The sequence below is a fragment of the Doryrhamphus excisus genome, chromosome 4 (genome assembly GCF_030265055.1).
Source record: "Doryrhamphus excisus isolate RoL2022-K1 chromosome 4, RoL_Dexc_1.0, whole genome shotgun sequence".
Taxonomy (NCBI): Eukaryota; Metazoa; Chordata; class Actinopteri; order Syngnathiformes; family Syngnathidae; genus Doryrhamphus; species Doryrhamphus excisus.
This window is the reverse complement of record NC_080469.1, coordinates 20923364-20940468: the sequence shown is the minus strand read 5'-3', so window position 1 is coordinate 20940468 and position 17105 is coordinate 20923364. Positions and strand designations below refer to the sequence as shown.

Sequence of the window (17105 nt, the reverse complement as noted above, 5' to 3'; positions counted from 1 at the left end):
GATCCATAGTTGTTATTTTGTTGCAGTTGTATATATTATATGTTTACTAAAACACGTGTTGATATCATATCATATCGCCATATCATATGGCGTTGTATTGTGGTACACGGCCAAATGGCCACTACTACCGCTTTTACGCTAGATGGTGGCAGTGTGTAATCTACGTGAGAACAAACACGCGAAGAAGAAAACGCGGAAGAACATCAGTCGCCGACAAAAGATAGCGCTAATGAAAAGCTGGAGTAAACATTTACATCGTAAAACAAACATAATTTGACGGAATATACTTTACGTTTCAAACTACTCGTTAAGTAGTGTGGTTTTTCGATGAAAAATGGATGCTAATGGACTGTAAAATTGCAGGCGCAGATAGTAATCAGTCGCCATGGCATCAGGTTTGTGTATAATGGGACTACAAGAATAAGTCAGCCATTTTAAGTGTTAATGTGACATTTGTTTCCACAGAGGAGGAGATCAGCTTATTGGTCATCGTGGTGGACGTTAACCCGATATGGTGGGGACAGCAAGCACAACGTGAGCCGCAGGTAGGTAGGACTGCATCAGGCCACCCAATTCATTTCATATTTATCCAAAATAAAATGTACTTTTATGTCGGTCCAGTTCACCTTGTCCAAATGTATGGACGCCGTCATGGTGATGGCCAACTCCCATGTGGCTATGAACAGGAGCAACAAGCTGGCCGTCATCGCCAGCCACTGTGAAGACAGGTGACCTCCACGCTGACCTTTAACACAACATCAACGGCGTGAGAAAAACAATAACTTTGTCTATGTGACTTCAGTCACTTCCTGTATCCCAGCACCAATCACAGAGCCGGCGACAATGCAGACGATGTGTGTTCCGGTGGCGACGGAAAGTACGAATTACTCTCTGTCGCCAATAACGTCATGGCCGAGGAGATCAGGACTCTGATGTCCAAAAGTAAGTGAACGTCACAACATTAGGGACACCTAATACAGAGATGATAATGTGATGAAGATGGACACTGTAAGAGGTGTGTATGTTGAATATTTGTTTTTTTATGCAATTGCAGTTGAAGTAAAGGGAAGTTCCACCGACACGTTGCTTGCGGGATCCCTCGCCAAAGCGCTCTGCTGTATCCTTGTGCTTCAGCCAAATGATAAACGTAGAAGGATGCAGTCCTGAATTCGTCATAAAACGACAAACTAATTATAAAATACCATGAAATTACATCATTTAAAACATATTGTTTAAAATATAAGACCTGGGTTCAATTCCACCCTCGGCCATCTCTGTGTGGAGTTTGCATGTTCTCCCCGTGCATGCGTGGGTTTTCTCCGGGTACTCCGGTTTCCTCCCACATTCCAAAAACATGCTAGGTTAATTGGCGACTCCATAGGTCCATAGGTATGAATGTGAGTGTGAATGGTTGTTTGTCTATATGTGCCCTGTGATTGGCTGGCCACCAGTCCAGGGTGTACCCCGCCTCTCGCCGGGATCGGGACAGCTGGGATAGGCTCCAGCACCCCCCGCGACCCTCGTGAGGAAAAAGCGGTAGAAAATGAATGAATGAATGTTTAAAATATATAACAAAATGCCACAAGGGGAAATAATTATTTCATATATAAAATTAAATTATTTAAAAATCTATGCGGTTCATAAAATTACCAAATTAAATATAATTAAATATTTTCACATTTTATTTTAATTAAAATAGTGCCATAAGTGGGAATATATTTTTTTACAGTAACATTAATTACTAAGCGCGTACTGTGGGTGAATTGTTAATTGAAATGTCTATGCAGTTCTTAATTCCAGAATAATTTATTTCTTTAAACATTTTTAAAAATATTAAAAATATTTTTAATTAAAAAAATCTTTCAAATCTGTATTGTACAATTGAATTATTGTGGATTGTATTTATTAATAATTATTTAATTTATTAACAAAATAAATATAATTGGATTGTGTTTTAATTGAATATAAAAAACAGTTATGTAGTACCAATAATCATCGGCCTGGGCAAAATCAGTTCTGAAAAAAAAAAATATATATTTATACTATGATGTTTATATAGTTTCTAATTTAGCTGTTTTTTAAAATATGTTGTATGAATGCTTTCCTCTTAGAGTGGGCCGTTACTCATTTACTTAACTAGTCTTTATTTTTTCATAGTATGAATAACCCCATTTACCAACTCCAACCCCATTTATAAAATTACCAAATTAAATATAATTAAATATTTTCAGATTTTATTTCAATTAAAATAGTGCCATAAGTGGGAATATATTTTTTACAGTAACATTAATTACTACAAAATTATAATTTTAAAAGCGTACTGTGGGTGAATTGTTTATTGAAATGACTACGCAGTTCTTAATTCCGGAATAATTTTTCCTTTAAATATTTTTAAAAATATTAAAAAATATTTTAAATAAAAAAAAATTCTTTCAAATCTGTATTGTGTAATTGCATTATTGTGGATTGTATTTATTGATAATTATTTAATTTATTAACAGAATAAATATAATTGGATTGTGTTTTAATTGAATAAAAAAACAGTTATGTAGTACCAAATTACCAAATTATATATAATTAAATATTTTCACATTTTCTTTTAAATAAATTAGTGCCATAAATGGAATATATTTTTTACAGTAACATTAATTACTACAAAATTACAATTTTAAAAGCGTACTGTGGGTGAATTGTTTATTGAAATGTCTATGCAGTTCTTAATTCCAGAATATTTTTTTTCTTTAAATATTTGTAAAAATATTTTTAATTAAAAAAATTATTTCAAATCTGTATTGTGTAATTGAATTATTGTGGATTGTATTTATTGATAATTATTTAATTTATTAACAATAAATATCATTGGATTGTGTTTTAATTGAATTAAAAAAAACAGTTATGTAGTACCAATAATCATCCCTCTGGGCAAAATCAGTTCTGAAAAAAAATATATATTTATACTATGATGTTTATATAGTTTCTAATTCTAGCTGTTTTTTTTAATATGTTGTATGAATGCTTTCCTCTTTAGAGTGGGGCATTACTCATTTACTTAACTAGTCTTTATTTTTTTCATAGTATGAATAACCCCATTTTATTTGTAAGAGATTTTTTTTTTAACCAAGAGTCAAACAACACATGCATAAAGAACGTCAGCCTTCCATGTGTATGACTATTATTACACGTGTGTACGTTAACATTGTAGTGTAATGTTTCCTTCATCTTTGCAACTCAGATATCAACAGAGTCTCAAAGGAACTTGAAGGTACTTTTGATTTATTACCCATTTTTCTAATAAAGTTGTTGCAAATATCCTCCAATGTAAACATGATCCCTTTACTGCATTTCCTTTTTTTTTTTTTTAAAGCGGGACAGGAGATCAAGTCGCGGATTTTGGTGAGCTTCCACTGCCGTTCCAATAATGTTGTAATTTGTTTGTAAATATATATTTGAGTAATAATATTGAATGAAAACGACTGTTAGGTGATAAAGGCAGCAGACGACTGCGCCCTGCAGTACATGCACTTTATGAACGTCATCTTTGCTGCCCAGAAGCAGGTTGCTTCCTTTAATTCTTCATTTCCTTTGACACTTCATACTTTATATAAGAGTATTATTGAGTAGTTTTCCATTTTTAAAACAGAACATCTTGATGGATGCGTGCGTGTTGGAGTCAGATTCCGGTCTCCTCCAGCAGGTATGGTTATAGTTCTTTAATGGTGAATTGTTGTTGTTTTCGGTAATTATTTGGTGTCGCTTGTTATGTTCTTGGTAGGCATGTGACATAACAGGAGGCTTGTACCTTAAGATACCGCAGAAGTTGGCCCTTGCTCAGTACCTGCTGGTGAGAACACAGCATCACTCCTTCAATAACCCAAATACGCTTGTGTACTGATAACCATAGAAATAATGCTGCATTGTTCACATGCAGATCTTAAACTTTTTGTTGTGTGCCCGCGAACAGTGGGTGTTCCTGCCCGACGCGGAGCAGCGTTCCCAGCTGGTGCTGCCGCCGCCGGCCCACGTGGACTACAGAGCGGCGTGCTTCTGCCACCGCAACCTCATCGAAATCGGCTATGTCTGCTCCGTTTGCCTGTCGAGTAAGTGCTCGCCGTGCCACGTTTTAGGGTTTGTTTGTTGTTGTTTTGGGCGACACGGTGGAGTAGTGGTTATCGTGCAGACCTCACAGCTAGGAGACCAGGGTTCAATTCCACCCTCGGCCATTTTTGTGTGGAGTTTGCATGTTCTCCCCGTGCATGCGTGGGTTTTCTTCGGGTACTCCGGTTTCCTCCCACATTCCAAAAACATGCTAAGTTAATTGGTGACTCCAAATTGTCCATAGGTATGAATGTGAGTGTGAATGGTTGTTTGTCTATATGTGCCCTGTGATTGGAGAAGTTTCCCTGGCCGCTCTCCACCGTGGTTCTCCTGACCTCTAGAGCAGCATTCAAGCTGGAAGCTGTGGTGGGGATCCGGGGCGTGAATCCGGCTAAACCGGTGCTCGGACCCCATCATCCTAGACTAAGAGCTTGGCTAGGGAGCAACACTTTGGCAGTGCAGCCAAACTATAAAGTACACATACAAGAATGTGTGGTGGAGAACACAATTCCTATGTTAATTACATCGTAAAATAACTGGAATCGGGCTGCACGGTGGTCTAGTGGTTAGCGCGCAGACCTTCAATGCTTCAAGTTCAATCCCACCCTCGGCCATCATACTAGGTTAATTAGCAACTCCAAATTGTCCATAGGTATGAATGTGAGTGTGAATGGTTGTTTGTCTATATGTGCCCTGTGATTGGCTGGCCACCAGTCCAGGGTGGACCCCGCCTCTCGCCCGAAGACAGCTGGGATAGGCTCCAGCGACCCCCGTGAGGATAAGCGGTAGAAAATGAATGAATATCTGAAATCATAATGTGTTGCATTAATCATATATGATATTTTTTGACGTAATAATGAGAGTTTTTATTTAATGGCCACTCATGTCATTGATCTGATATCATGTCTATTGATTTGTCTGCTTTTATGCTGCTATAATAGTACATTTTATGCTGCTTTCTCCCAACAGTATTCTGCAACTTTAGCCCCATCTGCACAACCTGCGAGTAAGTTTAAAAAAATTTTTTTTTTAATGTAGTTTAAATACAGCAATCCCTCGTTCATCACCGCTAATTGCTTCCACACCCGTCCATGATAAGTGAATTTCTGCAAAGTAGGATTCAATGGAGCATTTCATTGTTATGGCGTAGAAAATGTGTTTACTGTAAACCAGGGGTCTCAAACTCAATTTACCTGGGGGCCACTGGAGCTAGGGTCTGGGTAAGGCTGGGCCGCATCAGGTTTTCCAAAAAAAAAAAAAACAACGCATTTATTAAAAACAGAAAAATATACAAACTTTTTCAGTGCTTTGGTTCCGATTTTCTACAATAAAAGCTGTGATAAAACATTCCACTGTTCTCAAATATCTTGATTTTTATTTTTCTGCACAAAATAAGATGAAAAATAAATGAACAAATCAAGAATAAAGAAAATCAATCAATCAGTAATAAATAAATATAATAATAATAATAAAACAACAAATAATAAAAACCTAAGAAACCACATAGTTGGTGGGTAGACAAATTATTTTTTTCAGATTAAAATGAACAAAGCATTATTAGAGCCCTGTAGACATGACAAAACACGACTATAGTCACATTTATACTCTTTTTATTTACAACATATTGCGCAACTGCAGGGTCTTGAGACACATGCTAACTCGCAAACTAGAGAGCTAGTGACCTAAACGGTAGCCTTCAAGTTATTTCCTTTCAACTTAAATAGCCAAAAACTTACCACTTCCACACGGATAGGGAGGATAACTATTAACAGTTATTTAACCTTTAACATGAACATTAATCAAACGTAATAATTTTTTCTGGGTACATGATACCATACAGCATCCATATCAAACTTGCGCGGGCCGCACTAACATTAAACTTTCATATCAAGGCGGGGGCCTCAAACTAGTGTCCTGCGGGCCACATTTTAGAGCCCGTTAGAGATTCAGTAACACCCCTATAGTCACACCAATATAATCAGAATACAAGCAATTGATCTTGTAGGGGAGGAAGTGACGTCAGAGGTTCAGAGTTGAGTTTCAGCTTGTTGTGGGCTATGGCAGCGCGTACCGAGGTAATAATAATAAAAAAAAACATCAGATGAACAAGTCTGCTCATTGTCTCATTAAACAATCACAGAGTGACCCATGTAGAATATTTCTTTTTTAGTTCATTTAACCATTTTTATGGTTGGGAAAAAATCCATACAATTTGCTTAAATGTAATTTTATTTGACTAAAAATAGGCGGAGCAATGTTGGAACCGTGATGTAGCGAGGGATGACTGTATTGACATTTTATACCGAACAAAACTATTGTTTTAATTGATTTTTTTTTTATTTTTTTAGGACTGCCTTCAAAATCCAGCTCCCGCAGATGGTTAAAGGCAAAAAGAAGAAACTCAAAGCATCATGATATTATTATTATTATTATTGGCCTAAAATAATCATTAGTGCATGCATCTGATTTTTTAAAATGTAGAAGCTATTTTTTGTGGAAAATATTTTCCTTACTAAATGCAAACATTCAGTTCCTAATATCTGACGTAGCTCAACAAATGACTTTTTTACCTAATAAAATCCACATTACAACCAGCTTTTTGTTTTTTTTCAAATATAATAGTGTGCTTTCTAATAGGTCATGTGGATAGCTAAGGTAACCAAACCACTATAATAAACATACTGTTGCATTACTTTCAGAAAGGCTGATTGTTTTTGCGTTAGAGGGTGCCTAATCAAATGTCCTGTGGACGTCTCATCCCAATGTGACATTTCAGACAAGTCAGCCCAAATGTAACATCGCAAGGTTTTATTCCTGGTGAATAAAGCAAACAGATGGGTAAGAGGCATGGTCTATTGTGATGTTGTGGTTGATGATCACCGTGGGATTGGGACAATATTGCACCTGGACAACAAAAAAGGCAAATAATGAGCGTGTGTGTTTGTTTTTTTTTGTTGTTTTTATCAAGGCAGGGGGTGTCGTGCAGACTCACCCCAGTAGACCTCTGCCAGACCACCTCTGTGGGGTCAGACTCATGTGAGCTTTCTGACCCTCCCGGATCACCGTCACTCGAAGTGGCTTCTGCACAGGACAAGGAACGTGAATCAATATGTGAAATGAAACAAAAAATAGTAATTTTGAAAAAAAATTGGTTGGGGGAAAAAAACGTATAATATTACAGGAATAACGCCATAATATACAAGAACAAAGTTTAAATATTTGGAAAAGTAGCAGGTGCATAATTTAAATATTGAACTTTTTTTTCATAATATATTTTTTTATAATACTACTAAAATTGTAAAAAAAAAAAAAAAATAGGGAAAAAGTATTGTGAAAATTACATTGAAATATTATGGGAATAAAGTCTTTTTTTTTTTTTTAGTTGAAACAGCAGAAATAGAAGAAAGAGCTGTCATTTTGTGAGAACGAAGTCAAAACAATACGAACAATAAGCCTAAAAATTTAACAATAATATATATGTGTAATAGCATTTCACCTAAATCACAAAGCTAAAATCCATTTTTTGCAAAAAGGATGGGACACCCCTGCATTAAGACATAATTACATAATAATAAAAAAAAAAGACAATTACACATCCAATGTGTGATTTTGATGAATTTATTAAGGCATTGTGTCAAGGATGTCATAACTGCATGCAAATAATGCACTAATTAAAATCAAATTTAAAGTTATTTTTTAAATTTGAATCTTACCCCTTCGCTATGCTGCACCACGGAGGCAATGTTGTGGAGACTTTGAAAGTTCTCTGTATTCACCGAACCAAACTCGATGACTTCATCACCGACTTTGAGGCCCTTTGCATAAGCACAAGCAACATCTTTAAAAGATGAGAAGAAGAATTCGTCTTTTACACCCAAATGTCTTGTCACTCACAGCTCCAGAGGCCGGCGAGCCCTGCGTGACGGTATCTACGCGTGCAAAGGCGGGGGGAAGCGTGACCTGCAGCACCATAGCCTCCTCCTGGGCTTCTGTCTCGTCACGCTGCCTCTTGGCCTTCTCTCGAGCGTGCAGCCTGTGCAAGGCTTCTTCTATCTCCACCATGATGGCCTTGTGGTCATTCTGCAAGCCTGATGGAACAAACACACATCATTATTTAGACCAGGGGTCTCAAACATGCGGCCCGCGGGCCAAATGTGGCCCGCAGGACACTAGTTTGAGGCCCCCGCCTTGATATGAAAGTTTAATGTTAGTGCGGCCCGTACAAGTTTGATATGGATGCTGTATGGTATCATGTACCCAGAAAAAATTATTACGTTTGATTAATGTTCATGTTAAAGGTTAAATAACTGTTATCCTCCCTATCCGTGTGGAAGTGGTAAGTTTTTGGCTTTTTAAGTTTAAAGGAAATAACATGGAGGCTACTGTTTAGGTCGCTAGCTCTCTGGTTTGCGAGTTAGCATGTGTCTCAAGACCCTGCAGTTGCACAATATGTTGTAAATAAAAAGAGTATAAATGTGACTATAGTCGTGTTTTGTCATGTCTACAGGGCTCTAATGATGCTTTGTTAATTTTAATCTGAAAAAAATAATTTGTCTACCCACCAACTATATGTGGTTTCTTAAGTTTTTATTATTTGCCGTTTTATTATTATTGTTATATTTATTTATTTATTACTGATTGATTTTCTTTATTCTTGATTTGTTTATTTATTTTTAATCTTATTTTAAGTAGAAAAATAAAAATTAAGATATTTGAGAACAGTGGAATGTTTTATCAGAGCTTTTATTGTAGAAAATCAGAACCAAAGCAAAGTTTATTCATTTTTCTGTTTTTAATAAATGCGTTTTTTGGCTTTTTTTTTGGAAAACCTGATGCGGCCCAGCCTCGCCCAGACCCTAGCTCCAGTGGCCCCCAGGTAAATTGAGTTTGAGACCCCTGATTTAGACCATATACAGTACATCACAGGTGTTTCCACAGGGAGCTAAATGAAGCAAAAGTACAGGTTTTTCAAAAATGAATAAATTGTTAGTCTTATTATTAGTCCCGGAAAAGCATATTTAAGCAAATGTTAGGTATTATTGGCCAATGTTCAAGCTTCAAAACGTTCTCAATGAACGAAAAATACAAATGGAGTTTAAGGCAATATAGATGTTAATGAAGAGTAGTGTGCACTGGCCACTAGGTGTCACTAGTAACACGCACCGGACTTGATCGCCAACAGTTTTTTTTTTATTTTATAACTATTGATCTCACAAGAGGCACAACATAATAATAATAATCGTCATTATCATAATAATAATAATAATAACACGGGGCTACTGTTGTGGGCCGTACTACAGCTATCCCCTATCGTCACTTCCTGTCCACACGGAAGGCATTGACTGAAACACACACACGAGTCCCAGTGTTATTTTTGTCTTAAATGTCTTATTTTCTCGGATTATAAATAGTATATTGGCTAATATGAGCCTAAGTGTGGCTATATGTGTTTTATTTTATGTCTCGAGAAATCTCGAAAAATCGTATTTAGAAAGACATAAAACAGGCTTTCTGTGCTTAAATTACGAAAATATTACATTTATTAATATTGAATCATACAAATGGCGGTCGGGTCTCGTGAGCCTATTTGACGTCACCCACAGACCAGAAAAATTGTAGAAAAAAAGGTCACTTACATGAAATGTTGTGTCTGGCGGTTCTTATCTGGTACAAGTTGACGTCGGACCTCGGGTAGCCTTCTGTGTCCACCAAGGGACCGTCGAGACCGACACCTTGCTGTTAAATACAATGTTGCAAAGAGTTTTCACGTGCGACATTCGTCGATTATCGGTTCAACTTACATCTTCCAGAACATCGTAGTAAGCTCTTATTTGCTCCTCGATGTCGTCTTTCTTTTTAATAAGGTTTTTAACATCATCCGTGGAAATTTCTGGGCTCGCAAGATTGTTTTCGTCCGTCATCCTCATGGTCACTTCCGGGATGTGTTACAGTTTATTTATGTCGGGTCGGGTTTTTAGCAGGAGGCGGACCGTTGCTTTGATACGGTAAAATTTACTGCCTCCAATTGGTCAGCGTCTTTTAGTAAATTATGGAAGCCCGTTTTCGCCACTGAAAAAATATCCCAATGGTAAATCGAAATTACGAGCTAATAAAGGCGAAATTACGAGATAGAAAGTCGAAATTACGAAATAGAAAGTCGAAATTAAGAGATACCAACTGCGCATGTGCCGCCTTTTTCACAGTCGTCTTAGACCAGCTTAGACCGGCTGGGCCGCATCAGGTTTTCAAAAAAAAAACAAAAAACGCATTTATTAAAAACACAAACATATACCAACTTTTTCAGTGCTTTGGTTCGGATTTTCTACAATAAAAGCTCTGATAAAACATTCCACTGTTCTAAAAATATCTTAATTTTTATTTTTCTGCACAAAATAAGATGAAAAATAAATCAAGAATAAAGAAAATCAATCAATCAGTAATAAATAAATATAATAATAATAAAAACGGCAAATAATAAACTTAAGAAACCACATATAGTTGGTGGGTAGACAATTATTTTTTTCAGATTAAAATGAACAAAGCATTATTAGAGCCCTGTAGACATGACAAAACACAACTATCGTCACATTTATACTTTTTTTATTTACAACATATTGCACAACTGCAGGGTTTTGAGACACATGCTAACTCGCAAACTAGAGAGCTAGCGACCTAAACGGTAGCCTTCAAGTTATTTCCTTTAAACTTAAATAGCCAAAAACTTACCACTTCCACACGGATAGGGAGGATAACTATTAACAGTTATTTAACCTTTAACATGAACATTAATCAAACGTAATCATTTTTTCTGGGTACATGATTCCATACAGCATCCATATCAAACTTGCGCCGGCCGCACTAACATTAAACTTTCATATCAAGGCGGGGGCCTCAAACTAGTGTCCGGCCGCGTGTTTGAGACCCGTCTTAGACAGTGACCAGCCACATCCCTTTTATTATTTTGATGCCTCAAAATTCTTTCCAATGCGCATTTTCTTGGTACAATTTCATGTGAATTCACCAGCTAATGAAGTATTTCATCACTTGTAAAGCCACATTAAAATACTCAATGTCTGAACAGGAGAGAGGAGCTGCTGCTGTCACTCTTCTACAAAGCTATCTCAAAATTTGGACTTTTTATCTCATTATTTCGACTTACCAATGGGATAATTTTTTCAGTGACTGAAACGGGCTTCCATAGTAAATTAAAAACTGTCTTTATTGGGGAAAAAAAAGAGATTAATTTTCAATTTCGATACTGTCAGTGATATTTAACAAGAGTTAATTGCATTTAAATATATATTTGTATATATTATACTGATTACAATCCCGCAAGAGGGAGATTTGATTTATTAACAATATAAAAATATTCTAGTGTTAATACTAAAAACCTTTTAAAAATACAAACAACTGACTCAGTAATATATATATGTGTGTATGTATGTATGTATGTATGTGCCCTGTGATTGGCTGGCGACCAATATATATATTGTGCAGTGGGGGAAACAAGTATTTGATTCCCTGCTGATTTTATAAGTAACTCTTCCCCAAATGTGAACAGTCCAGAATTTGTGGCAGGTTCATTTTAAAGGAGACAGAATGTTTAAAAACCAAATTACTTTGACCTTATACAGATATAAATAAATAATCGAAATATTTTTCTGCTTGCCTGTTGGAACATTTTGCTCTCTCGAAAAAAAAAACTACAAAACACATTTTATCACATATCAAGTTTAATATATCATCATTTATTATGAAACAACCCTACTTTGGTTTTCCTAACAATGTGTAAATAAAGTGTACCTGCACACTAGCATAGACTGTAAATCCATTAAAGGTGGGTTACTTCATGTTCCAACATGTAAAGTTAAAAGTTTGTAAAATAGACTCTAGAACATTTTTTCATATTAATTTCACATTTTTATATAGGCACACTGGTTAAGATTGTTAATGTGGGAGGCGGGGGGAACCTGAGTGCTTATTACAGTATTGCTGGTAATTACACTGGAATGTGTTGATAGGTGCCTTCATTGTCACACGTTAGGAACCAAGTGCAAATCATTCATGCATAGAAAGTGTAACTATAAGCTCCGCCCTCACCACCGTGTGTGTGCTCTGTGCTATCCTTCATCATGACAATCACTATAACACTATAAACATCAGTGCCGAGGATTTGGGTGAGGAAAAAAAATAATCACGTACCAGATGGGAGGTTCTGATTAACAGTCCGAATCATTCGGCCCCGCATATTGATCAGTAAGCACCACCTGCTCTTTGAGATCTTCTCCCGTTGGCGCAGAATCCGGAGACAATAACGACGACTCCGTCGGGTCCTTCTGCACCGTGGAGAACTGGGAGGCAGCCTCGTCCAACTGGGAATGAACCGTCTGCACCCACTTCTGCAGCTGTATGTTGAGCGCATCCACGCCGCGGTCCAGCTTCTCCTGCCGGCATGTCAGCTCGTCCAACAGGTGCTGAGTCGCTTCCGCCACCTGCTGCCTCGCGCTTCCTGCGGCGCCCGGGCCCCGTCGGTGCCTCATGTAACCTTCAAACTCGGCCGGGCTCAGATTAAGGGCTGGTCCGTCCAGTTTTTCTATGAAGGCCACCGCACAAGACTGAAACAGACCAGTTGCACATTTAAGGTGGACCAGTTAAGGGAATATCCCACTTTACTGGAGTTAAAGGGATATACAGATGCAGGACAGCCTGTGCGTGTCCAAGAACTATTTTAATGCTGTCTCTGCCCACTGGAAGGAGCCAGAGGGAGGCTGACGTCATTGCAGTACCATAATGCATCGCTGAAAGAGTTTTCGTTCCATCTTAAACTCATATTCATACATGTTTGTATATTTATCAGATATTCCTTTTGAGTGTCAAGTTGCTGTGTGATGAATTTATTGTGTTATTGGCACCATGAATCAGTTATATTGTTATGCTGTAATAGAGCGTTGACAAGCTTGTGTACTAAAGAAATGACTACGTTTCCTCACTGACTCGCGATCGGCACAATAGTGCAAGAAGCAATGCAGTGAGGCGGGATATACAGGTGGCAGGGCAGCCTGTATGTGTCCAAGAACTATTTTAATGCTGTCTCTGCCCACCAGACGGAGCCAGAGGGAGGCTGACGTCATTGCAGTACCATAATGCATCGTCAAAGAGTTGTTTCGTTCCATCTTGAACTCATATTGATACATGCCTGTATATTTATCAGATATTCCTGAATGTCAAGTTGCTGTGTGATGAATTTACTGTGTTATTGGCACCTTGACTTGTTGTGAAGCTTGTTGTGAGTGCACACATGGCTCGTGACTGGTTCCTACCAAAGAAAGAACTAAGTTTCCTCACTGACTCGCGATCGGCACAGTAGTGCAACTGCTCTCAACTGTAGTAGTTCTGATGTAAAGGAGAGTGATAGCATCAAGCTAAAAGGCCAAGCCAAGTCCAATTCTACAGGCTCTGGCAAAAAAATACAGCAAAGCTACAACCATGTGCACTTTCAGACTTAAACCAGACAACAAAGGGCCAATTTTCCGCTTTTTGAGGTACTAGTATCAGAGCCGTAGCACAGTATTTTATATGTCTCTCAAAAGGCTATGGTTGACATTGCTTTCAACACATCTTAGCAGGAGTGAGTGTCAGGTTCTTAAAAGTCACCCCTTGTGAATATCCTTATACACAAGTGGTGCCCCGCCTCTCATTCTACCCCAGAAAGAGGTACATTTCTGCTGGTGTCGTTTATAAAAATGCAAAAACAGCATCTTTTTTTTAAGCCGATATACTGACCAGGTTGGTGAAATAGTATCCGCTCTCTCCGGCCATGAGACTGTGAGGGAGGCCAAAGCGGATGACGTACTGCATGTTGGAGTGCAGGCGAGGCGGGTTGGCCTTGAGTACCACGTACACCAGGGCAGACAGGAAGTCGTCGGCGTTGGCCGGCTCGCTGTTGGAGTTGGAGAGTGCCTCAAAGACGTGCTGGCTGCACTTCGACACACACACCAGTTTGTCCTGTGGAGCCCGCTTGGCATCCATCTCTATAATGGCTGTCAAGGAAGGGGGGGGAGCAATGTGAAATATTACAATACAATATAAAATCAAAGAGGTTTGTCTTTTACCTGTTATTGCAGGAAGAAAGGGGTCGCCTGTGATTGAACTCTGTACATCAGGAAAAGGCACACTGAGCATCTGTGGGGTGACCCAGGTTAAAGAACTGGAAAAACACAACAAGATATTATGGGCGAAATCATAAACAGGAAGTTGCATGCAAACAAACCCAAGTGAATACAAACAAGAATCTAACCGTATCCTCCTTTGAAGAGCCAGGTCCTTCTGTTCGTCATCACAGCTGTCATGGCAGAAGACCCATTTGTGCAAGCGGGTCATGATGAGCTTCTCCACGTGCTCCATGGTCTGCGTGAGCTCAGCTTCTGAAAAACCTAAAAAAAAGAAAGCAACATGAAAGCGCCACCATTGATAGGTTTGTTTGGACGGAGGACTTGAGGCATGGAGAAAGCAAAGGTACTCACTGCTGAAATATTCTGCATAGGACTGGTAGAAATCTTGCACAAGGTCCGACTGCTTCTGTACCGGCAGATCCTGGAAAGAAGAAAAAATAAAAAACAACCTGACATCCATCCACGCTGTTTTGTTTTTTTTTTAATATGAGACAGTGATGACATCTAATAAGCTATTTACATGGTAAGCTTCCATCGTATTCAGGAAGGTTGTGCATCTGGACTGCAGCCGCTGGGAGGACGGGCTTCGGAGTACCTTTAGGAAGCCGGTAAAGTCTCCTGGTTGGAGGTTCTGGAAGGCTTTTAGCACACTCATGTGGCTATCGGAAGGCTCTGTTGGGGATAAAGAGCAAATTGTTTATTTTGTCATCTTACAAAACTCCTCTCAGTGGTTGGTACTTTCACCTAGTGGTCTTTTATGGATTTTGCTGGTAAATGTGTTGTGTACAAGTACTGAGTAGTCAAGTGCTTCTGCTGGAAAAGGTTTCATTTCCTACTCTATGGCTATCATCACATATTTTCTCATCAACGCCAGTGCCCTTCTGTGGTGCAAGTTGACATTTGAGATTTAATGAGGGTTTACTTTTTTTATTTTTATTTATGAGGAGAGGGCGGTGGACGAGTGGTTAGCGCGCAGACCTCACAGCTAGGAGATCAGGGTTCAATTCCACCCTCGGTAATCCCGGATTCTACACCATGAGGCCGGTGGCGCTCTCTCCTCACATACATGGAGTGACGTTGAAGCCGTTGCTGAGAGGAGAAGGGGGGCGTATAACCCAAGCCGTAATGGTAGGATTCATGTGGGGAGGGAAGAGTGTGAGTGGAGGGCATCCCTGCACCTCCTGGATCTAAGAGCTCTGGAGCTTTGGCCTCGTCTGTTGATGAGAGTGGTTTGCATGTTAGCCACAGGAAGACCTGGGCTCGAAATTCTGCTTGGGCATCTCTGTGTGGAGTATGCATGTTCTCCCTATGCGTGGGTTTCCTCCCACATTCCAAAAACATGCTAGGTTAATTGGCGGCTCCAAATTGTCCATAGGTATGAATGTGAGTGTGAATGGTTGTTTGTCTATATGTGCCCTGTGATTGGCTGGCGACCAGTCCAAGATGTAAAACAGCTGGGATAGGCTCCAGCACCCCCGCAACCCTCGTGAGGATAAGCAGTAGAAAATGAATGAATGAATTAACTTGAGGCATATATTTCAATATCAGACCAAACCGGGTTGGACGAACAACTGCACCTTGCTTAGGAGGGGACGGACCACCCCAGAAGAGTCTCCTCATGGTGTTGATACGACGGCTCTTCTCCATATTTTTCTTCTCCTCAAATTTTGAGAAGGTCGGCGGAGTTGCATCACTGCTCGGCCTATAAGGGAATGAGAGTGACAGCTATCACAGAAAACACTTGCTGCCAGGCAGAGATCATGGGGCATAGAGTCAGATACCTGGCGTCTTGTCTGTGGGCTTCAGAGGACCGCATTCGCTCCCTCCAGCACTTGGAGCAAAAGCCTTGCCATGCAGGGTTACCATAGTAGCCACAGGAGTTTTTGCACAGAAGCTCTTCCTGAGAAAGTCGGATTCCTCTTTGCTTGTCTGTCCACATTGTAGCGCATATAATCAATCCTTCCTGTTTGTTGGAGGAAATGTTTATGTCAAAGACATTAGAAATGAGTAGCATATTTAGTCATACTGGACACTGCGTCAGTGCTTTGACCTTCCAAGACATGATATCAATGACTAAGTACAATTAACTTCTCCCTCCATTGGACCCCAAGTAAGTGTTATGATCCTCTAATAGTGCTACATCAACGCCTTTTCTTGCATTTGGTCTTGGAGCGAAAAAATAACACTCATTTTGACGCAGAATAGCGACATTTTTCTCAACCAGCTCATTTAATAAATACCAACAACTAAATAACCGCTTCCCCATTTTTATCAGACAAACTTACAATAAATCTGGGTCCTACAACATTTTTTTAACCGACCGTATTTTTATTAAGTTTGGCTTTCGCTAACCACCTTGCTAGCATCCAACAGGTAGGCAGCAGCTGACTGTCATCTGAGAAGTGACATAAGAGCTGACGAACGTTGTAAAAACGAGTTACCAAACCATTTCACTTAAATGTTTAACGAACCCCATTCCATCCACGTCCGAAATTAAAACGTTTTCAGTTACGAAGATGAAGTAAAGTGGTAGAGTTGACACCGAATGATAACAGCGAGCTCACTACTCACCAGTCAAAAAGAACGAGCACCTTAATAACTTCCGGGTGCACTTTAAATTCTTTTTTTACTTTCCCACGACTCCACACAGTAATAAGCGTTTAACAATAATAAAATGTACAAAAGCGAGCAATCAGCCTCAGCAATAAATGTCTAAAGAATAAATAAATAAAGATCGAGAAGGAAATGGCGACTTTAAGTATCCATAATTAGAGGGTTCAGAACCGGAAGTCACGTGGGAAGCAGCCTGACGTCGACAGCCGAAATACATAGCGATGA

The 17105-nt window shown here is 39.0% G+C and overlaps 3 protein-coding genes across 5 annotated transcripts; 1 reads left to right on the top strand and 2 right to left on the bottom strand.

Moving 5' to 3' along the window:
* The first annotated feature begins 162 nt into the window (after positions 1–162).
* gtf2h3 (general transcription factor IIH, polypeptide 3) lies at positions 163–7296 on the top strand. Its single transcript, XM_058069783.1, has 13 exons — positions 163–395; positions 466–545; positions 622–728; positions 803–942; positions 1055–1117; positions 3233–3262; positions 3365–3393; positions 3481–3555; positions 3641–3694; positions 3773–3841; positions 3962–4097; positions 5065–5101; positions 6444–7296. Exons 1-13 carry the CDS (start codon positions 386–388, stop codon positions 6508–6510), a joined length of 897 nt encoding a protein of 298 aa, XP_057925766.1. The 5' UTR covers positions 163–385; the 3' UTR covers positions 6511–7296.
* psmd9 (proteasome 26S subunit, non-ATPase 9) lies at positions 3422–10065 on the bottom strand. The gene is made up of 6 exons (XM_058069784.1): positions 9897–10065; positions 9732–9831; positions 7990–8183; positions 7809–7910; positions 7088–7176; positions 3422–6999 (listed from the first exon to the last, which is right to left on the bottom strand). Exons 1-6 carry the CDS (start codon positions 10020–10022, stop codon positions 6972–6974), a joined length of 639 nt encoding a protein of 212 aa, XP_057925767.1. The 5' UTR covers positions 10023–10065; the 3' UTR covers positions 3422–6971.
* A 1415-nt stretch (positions 10066–11480) lies between these two features.
* Positions 11481–17056, bottom strand: LOC131127669 (rab5 GDP/GTP exchange factor-like). Of its 3 annotated transcripts, none has more exons than XM_058069782.1 (9): positions 16739–16837; positions 16049–16230; positions 15845–15969; positions 14788–14939; positions 14619–14688; positions 14393–14528; positions 14208–14302; positions 13879–14135; positions 11481–12710 (listed from the first exon to the last, which is right to left on the bottom strand). In XM_058069782.1, exons 2-9 carry the CDS (start codon positions 16204–16206, stop codon positions 12315–12317), a joined length of 1389 nt encoding a protein of 462 aa, XP_057925765.1. In that variant the 5' UTR covers positions 16207–16230; positions 16739–16837; the 3' UTR covers positions 11481–12314. The 3 variants fall into 3 exon arrangements, with proteins under 3 accessions (XP_057925765.1, XP_057925764.1, XP_057925763.1); XM_058069781.1 differs by having other exon boundaries at positions 16623–16771; XM_058069780.1 differs by lacking the exon at positions 16739–16837 and adding an exon at positions 16839–17056 and having other exon boundaries at positions 11484–12710.
* Positions 17057–17105: the final 49 nt, after the last annotated feature.

Excerpts from the sequence above, each read along its gene's own strand:
- LOC131127669 (XM_058069780.1), bottom strand. The coding sequence starts at position 16,206 with ATGTGGACAGACAAGCAAAGAGGAATCCGACTTTCTCAGGAAGAGCTT. Across the intron at positions 14,529-14,618 it reads CTATGCAGAATATTTCAGCA|GTTTTTCAGAAGCTGAGCTC; the intron begins GTGAGTACCTTT and ends TCTTTTTTTTAG. Across the intron at positions 14,303-14,392 it reads GCTCTTCAAAGGAGGATACG|TTCTTTAACCTGGGTCACCC; the intron begins GTTAGATTCTTG and ends GTGTTTTTCCAG.
- gtf2h3 (XM_058069783.1), top strand. Across the intron at positions 943-1,054 it reads CAGGACTCTGATGTCCAAAA|TTGAAGTAAAGGGAAGTTCC; the intron begins GTAAGTGAACGT and ends ATGCAATTGCAG. Across the intron at positions 3,842-3,961 it reads CCCTTGCTCAGTACCTGCTG|TGGGTGTTCCTGCCCGACGC; the intron begins GTGAGAACACAG and ends GCCCGCGAACAG.
- psmd9 (XM_058069784.1), bottom strand. The coding sequence starts at position 10,022 with ATGAGGATGACGGACGAAAACAATCTTGCGAGCCCAGAAATTTCCACG. Across the intron at positions 7,177-7,808 it reads TGGTGCAGCATAGCGAAGGG|AAGCCACTTCGAGTGACGGT; the intron begins GTAAGATTCAAA and ends TGTCCTGTGCAG. Across the intron at positions 7,000-7,087 it reads TCTGGCAGAGGTCTACTGGG|GTGCAATATTGTCCCAATCC; the intron begins GTGAGTCTGCAC and ends TTTGTTGTCCAG.